The following is a 15,027-nucleotide window of genomic DNA, read 5'->3' as shown; positions in this document are numbered from 1 at the left end:
TTTTGAACGCAAGTCATATCATTGATGACTAGTATACAATATACCTCTTAGCATCAGCAAGACAAGTATATACTAGCTGAATCCCTTTTTTGCATTTTGTGTACAGTTGAGCTGCTTTAGAAGACACCAACAATCGCAGTCGTCGATTTTCAACGAACGCCCCGACTCGACAGCTTTGGAAGCGCCCTCCACCTTTTTTTCCCTTTCAAACCTTGCGTGTACGTGTGTGTGTGTGCGTGGATTTATAGACTACCTACACAACATAATCTAAGAAAAGAATAGGCGACGGATCGCAGACGCATGACAACAACAACGACGACGACGACGAAAAGACTCAATGTCAGCATATACAATTTATAAAGAGCTGTTTCCACCACAGACGGTCGAACATGTCAAATACGGTCAATTCACAACACCTGACGCGACGAATCTCATTGTAGCAAAAGCCTCGTTGTTGCAAATTTACGATTTTGTTGAATACACGCCAACTGACACGAGTACGGATTTTGAAATCCAAGACGAGCAAGGTGAAATTGAATTAGACGAGAACGCCCAAGATCGATTCAATGAAAAGGACGAGCAGGTTACTAGACTTGGTTTTCTTGAATCACAGTTTAAAGAGAATTTATTATGTCTACGATCTCAAAGAAAGCAGAGGATTCAAGGCATAAGAATAAAATAACATCTGACTGATATTGATGTATAGGCACTCGCGTTTCCGAAACTCAAACCATTAAAAAACGACTTGCTCGAATCAAGTTCAGGAAGACTCGAGTTGGTCGCGCAATACAAGCTCAATGGAAACGTGGCTTCGATGGGCATTGTACGCACAGCATCCCCTCGAGGCAAACAGGGTTGTGATAGTCTGCTGCTTGCTTTCAATGATGCCAAGGTTAGCTCTATGTAAATCGATTATACGGCCAATTTGGATTGCTGAATATACCATTTATAATATCTAGATGTCATTGCTCGAATGGTCACCATCAACCAATTCCATCGTCACTGTGTCGATCCATTATTACGAACGAGAAGAATATAAGGTACGGGACAAAGTAACGAGACAGATGATTTGAAATCAATCGGCAACTAATGATTTATACGCAACCTCCCTTCAAACAGAAAGAATTCTTGACGAATCCTTATCCACCGGACATTCATATCGATCCACAACAACGGTGTGCCGTCTTGAATTTCTTTGGTGACAAACTGGCAGTGTTACCCTTTCGACAACCTGATAATCTCGAGAGCTCCTCAAACGAGTAAGTTTTTAATAGGAAACAATGACGGTTAATACTAGATAGCAATAGAAAGAAACGAAAAAGTAAGCTAAATGCGCACATGTATTGGAATGGATAGGAAATTTCCGTATTCTGCTAGTTTTGTAATTGACCTTGAGTCTATTGATCGACGAATCAAGAACGTTATTGATATGGCATTTCTGGGTGATTACTATGAACCGACATTGGCTATTTTGTTTCAGACCAATCAAACGTGGACAGGGTAAGGATTTGAAAAGATTTTACTGCTTATTTGTTATTGTTCGTTTCTTTGCGTGTAAGAAGATTGAATGCTTGGCTCTGATTTTCACAATCCTCATTGATTAGACGTCTAGCCAATACTAAGGACACAGTATCAGTCGTTGTCATTTCCCTCGATTTATCCAACAAGATCTATCCAATAATCTACTCACTCGATCATTTACCCTATGACTGTCGACGACTCGTTGCCATGCCCAAGCCCGTGAACGGATTACTCGTACTCTCCGGCAATTCAATCTTGCACGTTTCGCAAGGCTCACCTGGCGTAGGCGTTGCATTGAATGGTTACACAAAGACAGTGACAGAATTTCCTGGCATGATCTATAACGACGAAACGATCCAATTAGAACTTGAAATGGATGGAGCCATTGCAATGCCATTGAGCCATGGACGGTGCTTACTGTTCTTGCAGAATGGTGACTGGGTTGCCATCAAGATCAGACAAGACGGTAGCAAGGTTATTGGTATGGATGTGTCCAAGATTCCTTGGACTGAAACCGATATGCAGACGATTATTGCCAAGAGAAACAATACTCCATTGGCATGTGTACCGACGTGTGTTGCAAATATCAAGGATGATGAATATTTCTTTTTGGGAAGCCGTGTGGGTGATTCGCAATTGATTAAATGGCGTTATACGTCAGGTACGTTCTGATGACTTGACTTTTTTGAAGGGATGATGCTGAATCTGTGGAATTTTCATGGGGTATATAGATTCTGAAGCTGAGGAATATACCTTCCGAGTGTGCGATACATTATTAAACTCGGGGCCTATCGCTGACATGGCGATCGGTCAAACAGATGAATCAGAGGTATACTTTTCTAAATGACTTTATGGGATTGGATGAAATTTATTGTCGAGGAAAACTTATCCCTTATACATATATCATAGGAACAACATCAAAGCAATGATTTCAGTACTCTCCCAGATCTTGAACTGGCCAGTTGCTCTGGCCACGGTAAAAACGGTGCCCTTTGCGTTTTACAGGTAAGCAAAAAAAAAAGCAAGAGGGCAAGGCCAAATAAAAGAAGGGTTTCGACGTCAAATGATGTTTTAGAAACGGGCAAAGAAAAAAGAGCAAAATGAGTAACTGGAGGTCTTTGATTATATTCATCAGCGACATATTCGACCTATCACGACCTTCCAATTCAATCAAAATGATTGCGAAGCTGTTTGGTCAGTCAAATGCCGAAAGGAGCAATATTACGAAGGTGTCAAAGTGGGCGGCAACCTGCATCAAGAAATGGGAGCTACAGCCTGGGATGCTACAGCAGATTTTGGCACCGGCAACGTGTGGAGTACAGATGGATCTTTGGGCGATACTTATGATAAGCTTCTCTTCATTGGCAAGAAAAACAATACCTTGGTAAGAATTTGCGATTTTTTAAATTGAAAGCTTGCTCGCATGCTTGGATATAACCATGTACATGTTCGACTCTAACCAATATACCATTTAGGTGCTGGCTGCTGGTGAAGAATTACGGGAATTGCAAAACACGGATTTCTACACTGCAGGACGAACTGTTCTAGTGAACACCCTTTTCGATAATACGCGTATTGTACAGGTTCATCGCAGCGGTGTACTCTTATTATCACCTGGTAGGGTCTATAGAAGAATAACTTTTAGTGAGGGAATGGTCTTGCTAATAGATAACCTGCTAACTATCTTTGCTTGCATAGGTGGCAAACTTATCCAAACTATAAATGTTAAAAACTCAAAGATCGTTGATGCCAGCATACGGGACCCATACATTTTACTAAGATTAAGCAACAAAAATATCATGATCCTCCGAGGAGACACAAACACAAAACAACTCTCATCCATGCCCATCCCAGCTTCTATCTCCGTAAAGTATTGATAAAGATTTGAACAGCAGAGAATAGAACCGTAAGACTGACAGTTGTTTCTAATTGTTTATTGTATTTTATAGGAAAAGAAGATTGCACTTGCTAGTGTTTTCGCCGATACCACAGGATTGTTCGCACGTATAACCGACAAGCAAGCAGAACTAGCAAAAACACAGCAACTACGTAAACCATCGAGCGAACGAAAACGCAAAATGGAGCAAGCCGAGTCCTTGCAATCCAACAAAAAGCAATATTCGGGTCCTACATCCACAACTACAACAACAACAAACGACCTCGATTTTGACGAAATTGATCTCGACTTGTATGGTGAACAAGACACGATGATGGATAAGCAACAGGAACAAAAAAAAGATTCGCCAAAGCAATCTGATGTTGTGGAAGAAGGTGATGACAACAACAACGACGACGATGACGACGATGCGCTACTTTATGGTAGCCAAAGTGATACACAAAACAACCAAAACACAACCATAGTGGATACAGGGCTGGGTGATATTGATGAAATCAATGTCAGTGTCAAGGGCACCTTGAGTGAAATGACCCGCATTACATTCTGGTGCCTGGTGTATGCCATGGACGGCACGCTGCAACTATTCAGTCTTCCCGAGTTTGAAGAGTGCTTTACGGCACCACTGTTCAACATGTTATCGCTACTGGTGACGGATCGACGGACAAGTAACGAATCAGAACCGAATGCTTCTTCTTCTTCTACAACAACAACCAATGGCACTGCATCAGAAACAAAGACGGATCCTGTAGCAGCTACGATAGCAGAAGAAGAACACGTAGATGCTGGTTTGATCCAAGAAATATTAATGACCAACATTGGCAAAGAACGCAAAGATCCGCATTTGGTTGTACGAACGCGAGCCAACAATATTGTTATCTATAAAGCATTTTCATATGTCCCTATACCTGGAGATACCAATGATCTGGAAATATCCGATCGACACAACGAAAGCGTGGAGGGCAAGCGGTTAGCAATACGGTTATCCCGGGTACATCACGAATATGTATCGCGAGAAACAGAGCTTGTGGTCGACAATCAACAAGATCAAGCTATGCTGTCAGCAAACGGAGATGATGATGATGATGATGATGCTGGCGTCGATGGCAATGAGAGCGGATCGAATCAGAACGGTGGCCGCCTACAACAACAACGACGACGACTGCTGATACCGTTTGATGACGTAGCAGGGTATACTGGTGTGTTTGTGGCGGGCTCGCAGCCGATATGGCTCATGTGTTCATGCAAAAGCTTTGTCCGTGTCCATCCAATGAGTATACAAAACAATGAAGATATCATTGGCTTTACTCAATTCCACAACGTCAACTGCCACCATGGCTTCTTGACCATCGACTCCAACGTAAGTGACCTAGTCTCTGTATTTCCTTCCCGGCTTTTTTGCCCATGTAGAAGAGAAGGAAAAACTGACATATCTTTAAAAAGTCTAATTTACGGTTATGTAATCTCCCGACGGATGGAATTACATACGATATGGACTGGGTGATGCGCAAAGTACCGCTTGGACAGACTGTACACAAAATTGAATATCATCCGACAATGCATGTTTATGCAGCCTTGGTGTCCGAGCCGAAGCCTACACGGTTACGGAACGACGAAGGCGCGTTTGTGGATGGAAAGGAGGATGAGGAGCGAGAGCCTGGTCAATTTCTTCCTGTCATGGACCAGTATTCGTTGATCATGATCTCTCCGGTCACATGGGAAACTGTGGATCGAGTCGATTTCCAAGAATATGAGCAAGGGCTGTCATTGCATTGCTCGGTTCTTGAATCCAAACAGACGAGTAGCGGTAAAAAGCATTTCATGGCAGTAGGAACGGGCTATCTGCGCGGTGAAGATACGGCTATGCGAGGATCTGTAAGTGCTATTAGAATGGATACAAAGTAAACATGTGTGAGGGACGAGAAAAGAGAAAGAAAACTCAAGGTTGCATACACAATAGATTTATGTATTTGACATCATTGAAGTGGTGCCCGAGCCAAACAATCCACAAACGAATCACAGGTACAAGCATCTGCACACCGAAGACGTAAAGGGCGCAGTGACAGCCATGTGCGACGTGAGCGGGCATCTAGTGTCATGCATTGGCTCCAAAGTGATTATCTGGAGTTTTGAAGACAACGAAAGCCTGGTGGGTGTCGCCTTTATCGACGTGCAAATCTTTGTCACCAGCATATGCTCGATCAAGAATTTTATTGTACTGGGAGACGCCCAAAAGTCGGTCTGGTTCTTGGGCTTCCAACTCGAGCCGGCCAAGCTGGTGCTGCTCGGCAAAGACTATCAATCGTTTGAAGTGTCGACGGCCAATTTTATTATTGACGACAAGTCCATGTATCTGTTGATTGGTGACACGGATGACAATTTCGACATTTTCCAATATGCACCATTCAACTTGCAGTCTTTTGCGGGCCAGAAGCTGATGCGGCGTGGTGATTTCCATGTGGGTACACAAGTACGGTCGATGGTGCGGTTACCACAAATTAGCAGAACCAGCGACAAGTATGAGTACGACAGACGACACTTTTGCTTATGCGGTAAGCTCTTGCTTAAATGAAATGATTAAAGTGCCTTTGAGAGGGAAGAGGGGTTATTAAAAAAGAATATGATCTTGGGTCTGGGTGCTCTAATCTATACACAAAGGCAAAAGCAATAACTGACTTACTATCTTTGTTGTGATATGGAAAATCATGGATGGATACAGGCACATTTGGTGGGAGCATATCTGTTGTGTCACCCATACCCGAGAAAACATTCAAACGACTCAACACGTTGTACGGCCAGCTGGTGAACGGACTGCAGCATGTGGCAGGGCTGAATCCGCGGGCATTTAGGCTGATCAAGGGCCACAAGCAGCGCATGTCGTCAAACCGCACCAAGGCAGTGTTGGATGGCGACCTCATTTTTGAGTTTGCAGGACTGTCGGTGAACCAGCAACGCGAAATGACCAAGCAGATTGGTACGACGGTGGCAAGAATCATGGAGGATTTGGTAGACATTGATAGCAGCATCGACCACTTTTGAGTGGCACACACTACGGACAGGCAGTACTTGGTAGAATATTGAAAAAGGAAATGTAATAACTTGCTTTTGAGTTACACGCAAATTTGCCCTTCTCTGAGTTATGTGCGTTTGTGTAATACTGTCCTGTATTATTTTTGGACTTGCTCTCTCTCTCGTCTGTCGTGCTATATGAGTACACATATAGAGAGAGTGAAAGTGTGCAAAACCTCCCCCAAAAAAAAAAGAACCTCCTCCTTCCCTTTCAACACTTTTTTTTTTCTTTTCCATTGTTGACCACTTTCAACACATTGCTGCCATTCTTTAGCTCAATTATTGCATGCTGGACGCATAACACTCTTTCCTTTCCTTTTCGACACAACTTGTTTGACCGAATCCAACGAATCGACACCATCCGACCTCATTGACAGTGCCCATTCTCAGCATACGACATACATTCATAGAGCAACAAAAGCCCAACCCACTCGTTTCACTACTAATACCACAGATACATATCTCTCTATTTTTTTGTCGGCTGTTGATACCCTCCCTCCCTCCCTCTCTCTCTCTCTCTCTCTCTCTCTTTATCGCTCCGTCGTCAACCCTCCCTCTTTCCAGTAAAAATGTGGATCATATCACGCATCGTAAGAGACAAAACAACTCCTCTGATAGATGGAACATCAACAATAATAATCCCTATCTTTCATAGTTTGGCGAATCACGGTGGACACGTGCCATTTTCTTTACGATTGTCATCCAAGCCGTTCTTGCCACCGTGTTTGAAGCTGTCATTTTTGCATATCACGCCAATCAGATCAGTATCATTGACCAAGAACGTCTGGACCAAAAAGGATTTGGTGATGAATTAGCAACAGCTTATGCGAATGCACGGTCGTTACTTGTCTATTTTGTCTTGTTTATTCTGGCGCAGATCTTTACAGTCGCTCTCGTCGTTGATGCGGTAATAATAATAATAATTAGGAATGTGTGGTCAAAGAAGAGCAAGGACAAGAGGCTTATTCCAAAGACATGTTTTATAGATCTATCAAAAGAACACGATCCAGCTTATTGCACTGATTGCGTTTGAATTGGGCATGTCTGCGTACTCGATCATCCAATACCACCAATCATCAACACTCTTTGACACGAACGACGCGAACGTACAGCTCGTTGTAGCGTATCTTGGCGACGCATACCATGCCTCGCGATGGGCAGAAATCACCATGATCTGTATCATGCTTATCAGCAGCATTATTTTTGTGTTCCTTGCATATAAACTGTACCTGGAATTCGGTTGGCACATTTACAAAAAGATCGGTGCCGATTTGGCGATGCGAGGTAGTAGAGCATATACACTCTCTTCTTCTTCTTCTTCAGCACAGATGAGACGACACATTAATTTACCTTGCATGAAATTTGATGTATTTTAGATCGATACAAGATGTACCAAATTTTCATGATGCTGCTAAAACTGGATTTCTTCTTTTTCCTGGCGCTATCCGTTCAATATTTGGCATTGCTTTGCGTTGCATGGTGGCCCGAGGCCACTACGGACGAAGAAAAATCCGTCATTGTCAAGGAACTGATTGAGCACGTCATCCTCAGCTGCGCCGTCACCATTGCCATGCTCTGCTTGGCCTACTGGGGAGTATGTAGCATTTGTTCCGCGGGCTCATATCCAACAGTCTACTAACGAATCGCTTTGCTAGCTACGGCGGGAGAAGAAGGTGGTCATGTATCTGTTCCATGTGCTTGCCGGTACGAGCATGGGCTATTTCATCTACCTCCTGGTCCAGATCTTTTCAAACCCTGCTCGATTTCTTGGCTCCAAGGTTTTCCTCACTTTCTTTTGTAAGTTGATTTTGGCTTTCCGCGTGGGTCATTAGGAAGGAAGAATAACACCACAGGCTAAACTCTCTGTTCTGTGTATGTAGTGATTGTCGATGTACTTTTGATCGTGGTGTCTGTGCCAGTTTCCATTGTCTGTTTGCGAAACTTTAACCATGGCCTGATCAATCACAGTGAGTGTTCCATCCCATCATCTCCTTTTATAGTAAACAGCCGGCTCCGTTCCCCCTACTTCTGACACACAATTAACTGATGCGTCCTGTATTATTCAGTATCACATGCGAGGGCAACCTCTGCAACAGCTGGGCATTCCTTGGCACCTATTGGCCCAGAGAAGTCAAGCACCCGGCGATGGTCTATCGAATAAGACAAGCGACTACTACTACTACTTGCACACGTCACACACACTTACAACAACAACAACAACAGCATCATCATCATCATCATCATCATAACAACAACCCACTACTACTGTACGTTTTACCCTACTGTCTGTCTCTCAATCTCTATCTCATAACCACACCATTAACGTAGCCCCTCCCTCCCTCCACCCCTATTGTGCTTCTCCTCCTTCTCTCGTGGTTCTATCCTGCCCCTGAATATTCTTCATACAGCATCTTATATCCCAACATCAAATACATAGGATCGGTTCTTAGCATTGGCGCATTTGACCTGCAGGCGGACAGATCGCATGATCACACATCACAGTCCTCAAACTTGTTGTTCATGGTGTTGTTGTTGTATTGGAGAACTCTCTTCACCTTGATCGTGGGAAAATTCCCGGCTCACCATTTCTTTTTTACTCTCTTTCTTTTCTCTCTTTGTTGCATCATTCTTTCCACACCTACTACATACACCATAGAACAAGACGACTCATCCAGCCAACCTCTTCTTTTCCCTTATTATCTCGCCATCCTTTGATTTACCCCCCCCCTTTACCACAGAAGAGAAAATGCCCTCATCTTCACTTGATTATAGTAAAGAACCAAGCCGTCCTCAATACGAGCTTATCGTTCGCAAAGAAACCCCCTTCAATGCTGAACCACGGATCCAGAATCTTGTTGAGCACTATATTACCCCAGAGAAATACATGTTTGTTCGATCGCATGGCCCTGTTCCTACGCATTTAGACGAGTCGCATATCATCACTGTGCAGGGTCTTGCCGACGCCAAACAGTTTAGCGTCCAACAACTGAAAACACAGTTTGAAAAGGCGCATGTCATGATGGCCATGCAGGTAGTAAAATCCTGCGTTGTTTTACTACCATTGCTCATCATCACTAGCAACATTTTTTTTCTAAATAGTGTGCTGGTAATCGACGTGATGGGTTGCACCGGGTCAAACATACCAAAGGGGTATGTATAGCATCATCATCATCACTCTAGTTTCTTTATATAACTCTTATTACGTAGTAACGCGCAACTAATTTTATATCATACTACTATTCCTATGACTACTGTTATGACAGGTCATCTGGGGAGCAGCTGCTGTCGGAAACACCACTTTTGCTGGTTGTCGCCTTAGAGATGTACTCCATGCTGTCGGTGTCGTCTCCTACAAAAATGATCTGCATGTATCATTTGAGTCCGTTGAACAGGTAATCACTGTTGTAAGGAGTATGTATGTTGGGGGGGGAGTCTGTCTAATCAACCAAATGTGATTTTTTTGGTAGTGTGAGGAAACAGCTTGTTATGGATCATCCATTCCGCTTTGCAAAGCACTGTTAGTAATACTACGAGTATTAGTATAGTAGCGTGGTTCACAACACTAATTGAGATGAAAGTCAGAGTGTGTTCCATGTTGGACTGATAGATCAAAAATATCTAATAGGGATGAGTTTGGTGATGTGCTGCTAGCCTATGAGGTAGGCCATACCAACCAGGGGTCGCTTTGAAATGCATTTAAACACACAGATCACACGGAGTATAACTGTTTGGATATATGTAATTGTGTAGATGAACGGACACACTTTAACGCATGACCATGGTTATCCCATACGGGTCGTTGTGCCCGGCTATATTGGTGCACGTTCTGTCAAATACTTGAAATCCATCACTGTGCAAGACCACGAATCCACGTCGTATTTCCAACAACGCGACTACAAGTTGTTGCCAGCCCAAGTAGGCACCGAACAAGAAGCAGAGGAGTACTGGTGCAAAGTACCGGCCATTGGCGAGTACAATGTCCAGTCGTTTGTGTGTCATCCAGCCCACGACAGTGACAAGGTTGTGGCGGAAGGAACCCGGCTTACTGCGCAAGGCTATGCGCTCTCTGGAGGAGGAAGGAGTATCCAAAGGGTCGATGTCTCGAATGATAACGGTGACACCTGGCAAGTTGCAGAATTATACCAGCCTTCAATGTCAGCACGCGCTTGGGGATGGTGTCTATGGACAATCAAAAACATAGAGTATAAAGGATATCCCATTGTCAGTCGCGCAGGTACTTGTGTGCAGCTTATTTGTTTGCTCCCTCAGTTGACTTCACACTATTTACTATGCCATATAAATGCAATTTCATTTTTTGTTGTTGTTGATTGATAGTGGACTCGGCTGGTAATGTGCAGCAAGAGTATCCAGTATGGAACTACAGAGGCGTCCTGAATAACGCTTGGCGTACTGTCAACTTGTAAATAATCCCATTTAGTGCTTATTACATGGTCTGGTTTCTTTATGCGTAGAGTTGGTGTGTTTGTTCTGTACAAGGGATGGGACAAGAGGAGGATAGAGTAAGATAAATATATATACATTGAGTCGGAACGCTGTGCGTGGTGATGGATTGTGAGTGATCAACAGGAGAGGGGTTTTTTTTTCCAAGTGCATGATGGCGGCGGTGTACAAGATGCGTGTGGAGATTGGCTTACATCAGTGTTCATTTTGGAAGGTTAGCAGAAAAGGAATTAAAAACAACAACGACAACAAAAAAGCAAAAATGGAAGAGGAAAACAATCTGTTTTGTTACAAAGAAGGTTGGGTATGGAAGAATGGCAATCGACCGCCGGCTTGCTTTTCACGGATCATTTGAAGGATATGGCGCATCCCCTTTCGTGCCTATTGAAAGCAAAATAAACAGACATGTGCGATGATGAGCATAATACGCAGAAGCGGAGAGTGGGCAACACACACATAGCCAGCGCGTACTACAAAGGATGGTGTTGTTTGTTTATACCTTGGATGCGTTTGCGGCAAAGTTACTCTGACCAAACCCTTCGATCCTGCCGGTCATTCCCCATCCAAAGCGTGAGACGATGCAAGCTTCAGACTTGCAGAGGGTTGTGTTTTCTTCGCTTCCCGGTTGGAACTTTTGTGTCTCGACAACCTGCATGATTCTAACGTGATTCAGATTTTTGGTGCGTGTAACCATCGTCATGGACTTTGGGTCGACTTCAGATTCTTCAATCACAAAGGCTTCTGAGTTTTTCAGAAACTGATCGAAAAAAAGAAAAAACAGTAGCCCGATGTTAGTTTTCCATCCTATCCTTTTGTTGCAGTAGCCCTTCATCAACCCTGAGGAACGATAATTACAGTTTTGGGAAACCACTTGGGTGCTTTCCCCTTCTTGAGAACTAATCGAGTGGTTCGCAACACGCCTTGTTCGTCTACATAACGATCCAAGACGTCTACTGCCAATACTATAGTATAAAAGCATCACTCAGTACGAGGATTTACATATCACTAGGTCTTTGCCATATTTACCATGAGCAGCAAAGGGATTAGGATAACGGAGCCAGAAGGCCAATGTGACGTTCTGCCAAGGGTGACTATAATAACACGCCATTGTCGTCAATACTCTCTGGTTGCTAACTTTTTTTTTTGCTTTGTTTTTCACAAAACAGCAATACTTACTCGTAGCTGAAACTGTGTTGATAGAATTTGACCATAGCTGTTTGTTTCCTTTAATGAACGAATGTAAAAAAGAAATTCAAAAAAAAGTGCTTTATAATTTATGAATGAAAGAGTAGAAAAAAAAAAAAGAGAGCAGTGGCGTGATGCAAAGAGACTGTGGCAGCTGGATTTCACTAATAGCCTCTCGCATTTCCGTGACTAGCAAATGGTTCTAGCGCGGGGGGGGGAGGGTTAGTATGTATAACACCAAGAGCGGGCACCAGCCGGGGATCGGCTTTGTAATTGAGCCGAACCAAATCATGTGAACATTTTAGTTTAGCCATCACGCATGGTCCTTTTCCCTCCCGGTCTTGAACGATCGACTTTTTTTCATCTCTCTGGCTGTTCTACTTTTATAGTAGATATTTCTGAAAACGACAATGGATAATCAACTCGGCACAATTGTGGTGTTTACTGGACTTCTTGAGGATTGTTTTACGCTCCTTTATTCATTGGGTTTTTGCTGTATGGAAAAAATAATAAAAAAAGCTTATCTTGGGCTGGCAATCAGGCATAAACCTCAAGGATGGTCTATTACAATGAAAGGAAGGATACGTCCAATCGTCCGTTAATACATTACATGTTTGTAACTGCTAGGAGCAACTTGGAGCAACTGCTTTCCCGAATCAACTAGCTTGTTTTCCGACATGTCGTTTACTCTAAAGGCTCTTCTCCTTTCTTTTCTGTAAGCACTGTTCTCCACTGCCAAGAGGGTCTGTACGTACAACAAGCTGCTGAGAGCGCTGTACATATAGCCATAGGGACTGAAAAAAGTTAGGAACAGCATCTCCACACGATTGGCGAGCTGCATGTAGGGTCGTGGAATTAAAACTCAGTTGAAACGGGTCAACCTCTGTCATTTTGTTCAAAGCTCTTTCCCCCTTCTCTGGTTTCTTAAACATTACAAATAAATCAATGGCTCGAACAAAGAAAACAGCAAGAAAAGTTGATTTTTCTGCTACAAGTGAGTTTAATCTTCTCTTTTGTCTGTTTTCAGCGATGGATCGGAACCAGTTATGCATCTTGACGAGGTGTCCTTGATCTCAACCTTGTCGTCACTGTACTCATTTATTTTTTGAAAAACTACTTTATATGCCGGGAATCGCAATCACAACTAACGTGTGACGCCTACTGTCAGCTCCGCTGAGTAAAAAGCAGGTATGTTTGTAAGAAAAAAAATAAACGCATTTTCGTAACATTAATGGAAACTAAACCAATACGGGAGTGTAGGCTCGACATTTAGCTGTGATTGCTGTTTCTGCTTCTCAAGATCCGACCAAATTCGAAGGCATTCCCTTTGGTGGATACGGCGTTGTGTGCGACAACAAGGGAATCCCGAATGTCTCTGGCAGTCTATTTGGCACTTTTGCAAACTCCCTGTGTATTGAGCTGGAGGCAAGTATATCATATATCAAAAAATGAGAATGATCACTCTATATTTAAACGTATTTGCTCTTTTTCAAACATTTAAAGGGTATCAAACGTTTTATCGAAAGGTGTCCCGACAATGTCTATGTTACAGTGGTTACGCGCTGTGAAAAAGTATACAGATGTAAGTTATTAGTTCACGGACACCGTATTACTCTTTCAAAAGGATATTACGTATGTACAGCTATTAATCAATGCATCGTCTTTGGGAAATTAAAGTTTTAAAAGACCCAGAAAAGCGAATCAAGCCATCGAGGAAGGGGCAGGAAATCATACATCGTATACACCGTGAGATCAATCAATTGCTGAGTGAAAAAAACATTACCCTCTCTGGCGCAATCATGGTAGCGTATTGGATTATTTTTTTTTTTTGCTCTTGGATGAAACAAGCACTTGCCACTCATACCGTTATTTTCTTATCAAGTCGGGTCCAGAGATCAAAACGCTGTTGTATTCTGCTGCATTTAGGCTTGCTCGTAAAGAACGAAAAGCACGGTATGTTTTTGGACATGTACAAAGTTGCTTGTACATCCGTACTTGCAGCTATTGTAAGTAAGCATAAATGATCTTATTGTTTCTTGCCATTGCTTTTTTCTATTATTTATGGATAGTGAAGTAACTGCTGGCACTGAACTGGCCAAGGCATATGATGAACAAGAGATGCAACAACTGAATGAGCATGCCAGCCTAATGCAAGGCGCTAGCAGTACCTCATATCTACAACAACAACAACAACAATCGACTTCTTCCAACACATATTTGCAACAGCAACTGCTAGTACCCTCTGATATGCAATTACAGCAACTGTTATCACAGCTACCACAATCACAGCAACGAGAATCACCTTCTTCAGATATGCAGCCATATCCTACTACCACATATGTACAAACAACAGTCTCCTCCGTAACACGCGGACCTGCTTCAGTTCAGGCTGATGTAAAACCATCAGATGCTCATGCCAATCCTGACGTTCATCAAACGAACAACAACAACAACAACAACAGCAACGATATCACCATTATTAGCGACGATGACGATGACGATGGTGACGAAATCTATGTGGATGCTGTCGATTATACCGGCTGGACCGACTTGGAAAGAAAGCGGCCGCAAATCCGTACCTTGGAAACAATGAATAAGTGGATTACTGATATTTTTCGTGGTTTTAATCAATGAAGGTGGTTAGCTGTTCATCCCAAGTCATCCTGCATCTATGTACATATATCTTATTTTGTTCAACAATTTTTTCCTTTGAATACACATAGTATAGGATTTGTCACTGGCTTTTGTGTGTACTCAAAGGGTATATAAATCAGGAGAGGCGCAAAGAATATATACCTTAATACGTTCCATTGAGAAGCATGGTTTTTTGCGTGGATGGCAATGTTTGGTGGATCTCTTAACGCATTTTCGTTTTGGTTTCTCTGGTTTTTTTTTTC

The 15,027-nt window shown here is 42.8% G+C and overlaps 5 protein-coding genes across 5 annotated transcripts; 4 read left to right on the top strand and 1 right to left on the bottom strand.

Moving 5' to 3' along the window:
- Window positions 1-158: 158 nt before the first annotated feature.
- BDB00DRAFT_605658 (CPSF A subunit region-domain-containing protein) lies at window positions 159-6,950 on the top strand. Its single transcript, XM_053118000.1, has 15 exons — window positions 159-583; window positions 707-892; window positions 960-1,040; window positions 1,120-1,259; window positions 1,357-1,500; window positions 1,605-2,182; window positions 2,253-2,350; window positions 2,431-2,526; window positions 2,657-2,905; window positions 2,997-3,138; window positions 3,220-3,386; window positions 3,471-4,775; window positions 4,859-5,290; window positions 5,376-5,967; window positions 6,135-6,950. Exons 1-15 carry the CDS (start codon window positions 338-340, stop codon window positions 6,452-6,454), a joined length of 4,776 nt encoding a protein of 1,591 aa, XP_052975885.1. The 5' UTR covers window positions 159-337; the 3' UTR covers window positions 6,455-6,950.
- On the top strand, window positions 6,755-8,740 carry BDB00DRAFT_605758 (uncharacterized protein). The gene is made up of 7 exons (XM_053118001.1): window positions 6,755-7,074; window positions 7,140-7,391; window positions 7,471-7,768; window positions 7,861-8,078; window positions 8,140-8,281; window positions 8,365-8,451; window positions 8,551-8,740. The coding sequence occupies exons 1-7, from the start codon at window positions 7,054-7,056 to the stop codon at window positions 8,643-8,645; spliced, it is 1,113 nt and encodes a 370-aa protein (XP_052975884.1). The 5' UTR covers window positions 6,755-7,053; the 3' UTR covers window positions 8,646-8,740.
- An 85-nt stretch (window positions 8,741-8,825) lies between these two features.
- BDB00DRAFT_919948 (putative sulfite oxidase) lies at window positions 8,826-11,224 on the top strand. Its single transcript, XM_053128741.1, has 7 exons — window positions 8,826-9,515; window positions 9,584-9,634; window positions 9,748-9,885; window positions 9,952-10,001; window positions 10,110-10,143; window positions 10,235-10,718; window positions 10,820-11,224. The coding sequence occupies exons 1-7, from the start codon at window positions 9,231-9,233 to the stop codon at window positions 10,906-10,908; spliced, it is 1,131 nt and encodes a 376-aa protein (XP_052975883.1). The 5' UTR covers window positions 8,826-9,230; the 3' UTR covers window positions 10,909-11,224.
- On the bottom strand, window positions 11,074-12,244 carry BDB00DRAFT_605811 (PRELI-like family-domain-containing protein). The gene is made up of 5 exons (XM_053118002.1): window positions 12,122-12,244; window positions 11,972-12,036; window positions 11,801-11,907; window positions 11,445-11,702; window positions 11,074-11,326 (listed from the first exon to the last, which is right to left on the bottom strand). The coding sequence occupies exons 1-5, from the start codon at window positions 12,154-12,156 to the stop codon at window positions 11,234-11,236; spliced, it is 558 nt and encodes a 185-aa protein (XP_052975882.1). The 5' UTR covers window positions 12,157-12,244; the 3' UTR covers window positions 11,074-11,233.
- An 831-nt stretch (window positions 12,245-13,075) lies between these two features.
- BDB00DRAFT_790927 (uncharacterized protein) lies at window positions 13,076-14,764 on the top strand (the record flags this gene model as incomplete). Its single annotated transcript, XM_053120998.1, has 6 exons — window positions 13,076-13,124; window positions 13,299-13,318; window positions 13,391-13,559; window positions 13,711-13,712; window positions 14,132-14,136; window positions 14,200-14,764. 6 exons carry the CDS (start codon window positions 13,076-13,078, stop codon window positions 14,762-14,764), a joined length of 810 nt encoding a protein of 269 aa, XP_052975881.1.
- Window positions 14,765-15,027: the final 263 nt, after the last annotated feature.

Source organism: Zychaea mexicana (assembly GCF_025766255.1).
Source record: "Zychaea mexicana strain RSA 1403 chromosome Unknown BDB00scaffold_84, whole genome shotgun sequence".
NCBI lineage: Eukaryota > Fungi > Mucoromycota > Mucoromycetes > Mucorales > Lichtheimiaceae > Zychaea > Zychaea mexicana.
Note: the sequence above shows the minus strand (reverse complement) of the source record. Positions and strands in the feature narration are given on the sequence as shown.

Excerpts from the sequence above, each read along its gene's own strand:
- BDB00DRAFT_605658 (XM_053118000.1), top strand. The coding sequence starts at position 338 with ATGTCAGCATATACAATTTATAAAGAGCTGTTTCCACCACAGACGGTC. Across the intron at positions 1,260-1,356 it reads CTCGAGAGCTCCTCAAACGA|GAAATTTCCGTATTCTGCTA; the intron begins GTAAGTTTTTAA and ends TGGAATGGATAG. Across the intron at positions 4,776-4,858 it reads TCTTGACCATCGACTCCAAC|TCTAATTTACGGTTATGTAA; the intron begins GTAAGTGACCTA and ends ATCTTTAAAAAG.
- BDB00DRAFT_605758 (XM_053118001.1), top strand. The coding sequence starts at position 7,054 with ATGTGGATCATATCACGCATC. Across the intron at positions 7,769-7,860 it reads TGCCGATTTGGCGATGCGAG|ATCGATACAAGATGTACCAA; the intron begins GTAGTAGAGCAT and ends GATGTATTTTAG. Across the intron at positions 8,282-8,364 it reads GGTTTTCCTCACTTTCTTTT|TGATTGTCGATGTACTTTTG; the intron begins GTAAGTTGATTT and ends CTGTGTATGTAG.
- BDB00DRAFT_919948 (XM_053128741.1), top strand. The coding sequence starts at position 9,231 with ATGCCCTCATCTTCACTTGATTATAGTAAAGAACCAAGCCGTCCTCAA. Across the intron at positions 9,886-9,951 it reads CCGTTGAACAGGTAATCACT|TGTGAGGAAACAGCTTGTTA; the intron begins GTTGTAAGGAGT and ends TTTTTTTGGTAG. Across the intron at positions 10,002-10,109 it reads ATTCCGCTTTGCAAAGCACT|GGATGAGTTTGGTGATGTGC; the intron begins GTTAGTAATACT and ends AATATCTAATAG.
- BDB00DRAFT_605811 (XM_053118002.1), bottom strand. The coding sequence starts at position 12,156 with ATGGTCAAATTCTATCAACACAGTTTCAGCTACGA. Across the intron at positions 11,908-11,971 it reads TAATCCCTTTGCTGCTCATG|TATTGGCAGTAGACGTCTTG; the intron begins GTAAATATGGCA and ends TTTATACTATAG. Across the intron at positions 11,703-11,800 it reads CCAAGTGGTTTCCCAAAACT|TTTCTGAAAAACTCAGAAGC; the intron begins GTAATTATCGTT and ends TTTTTCGATCAG.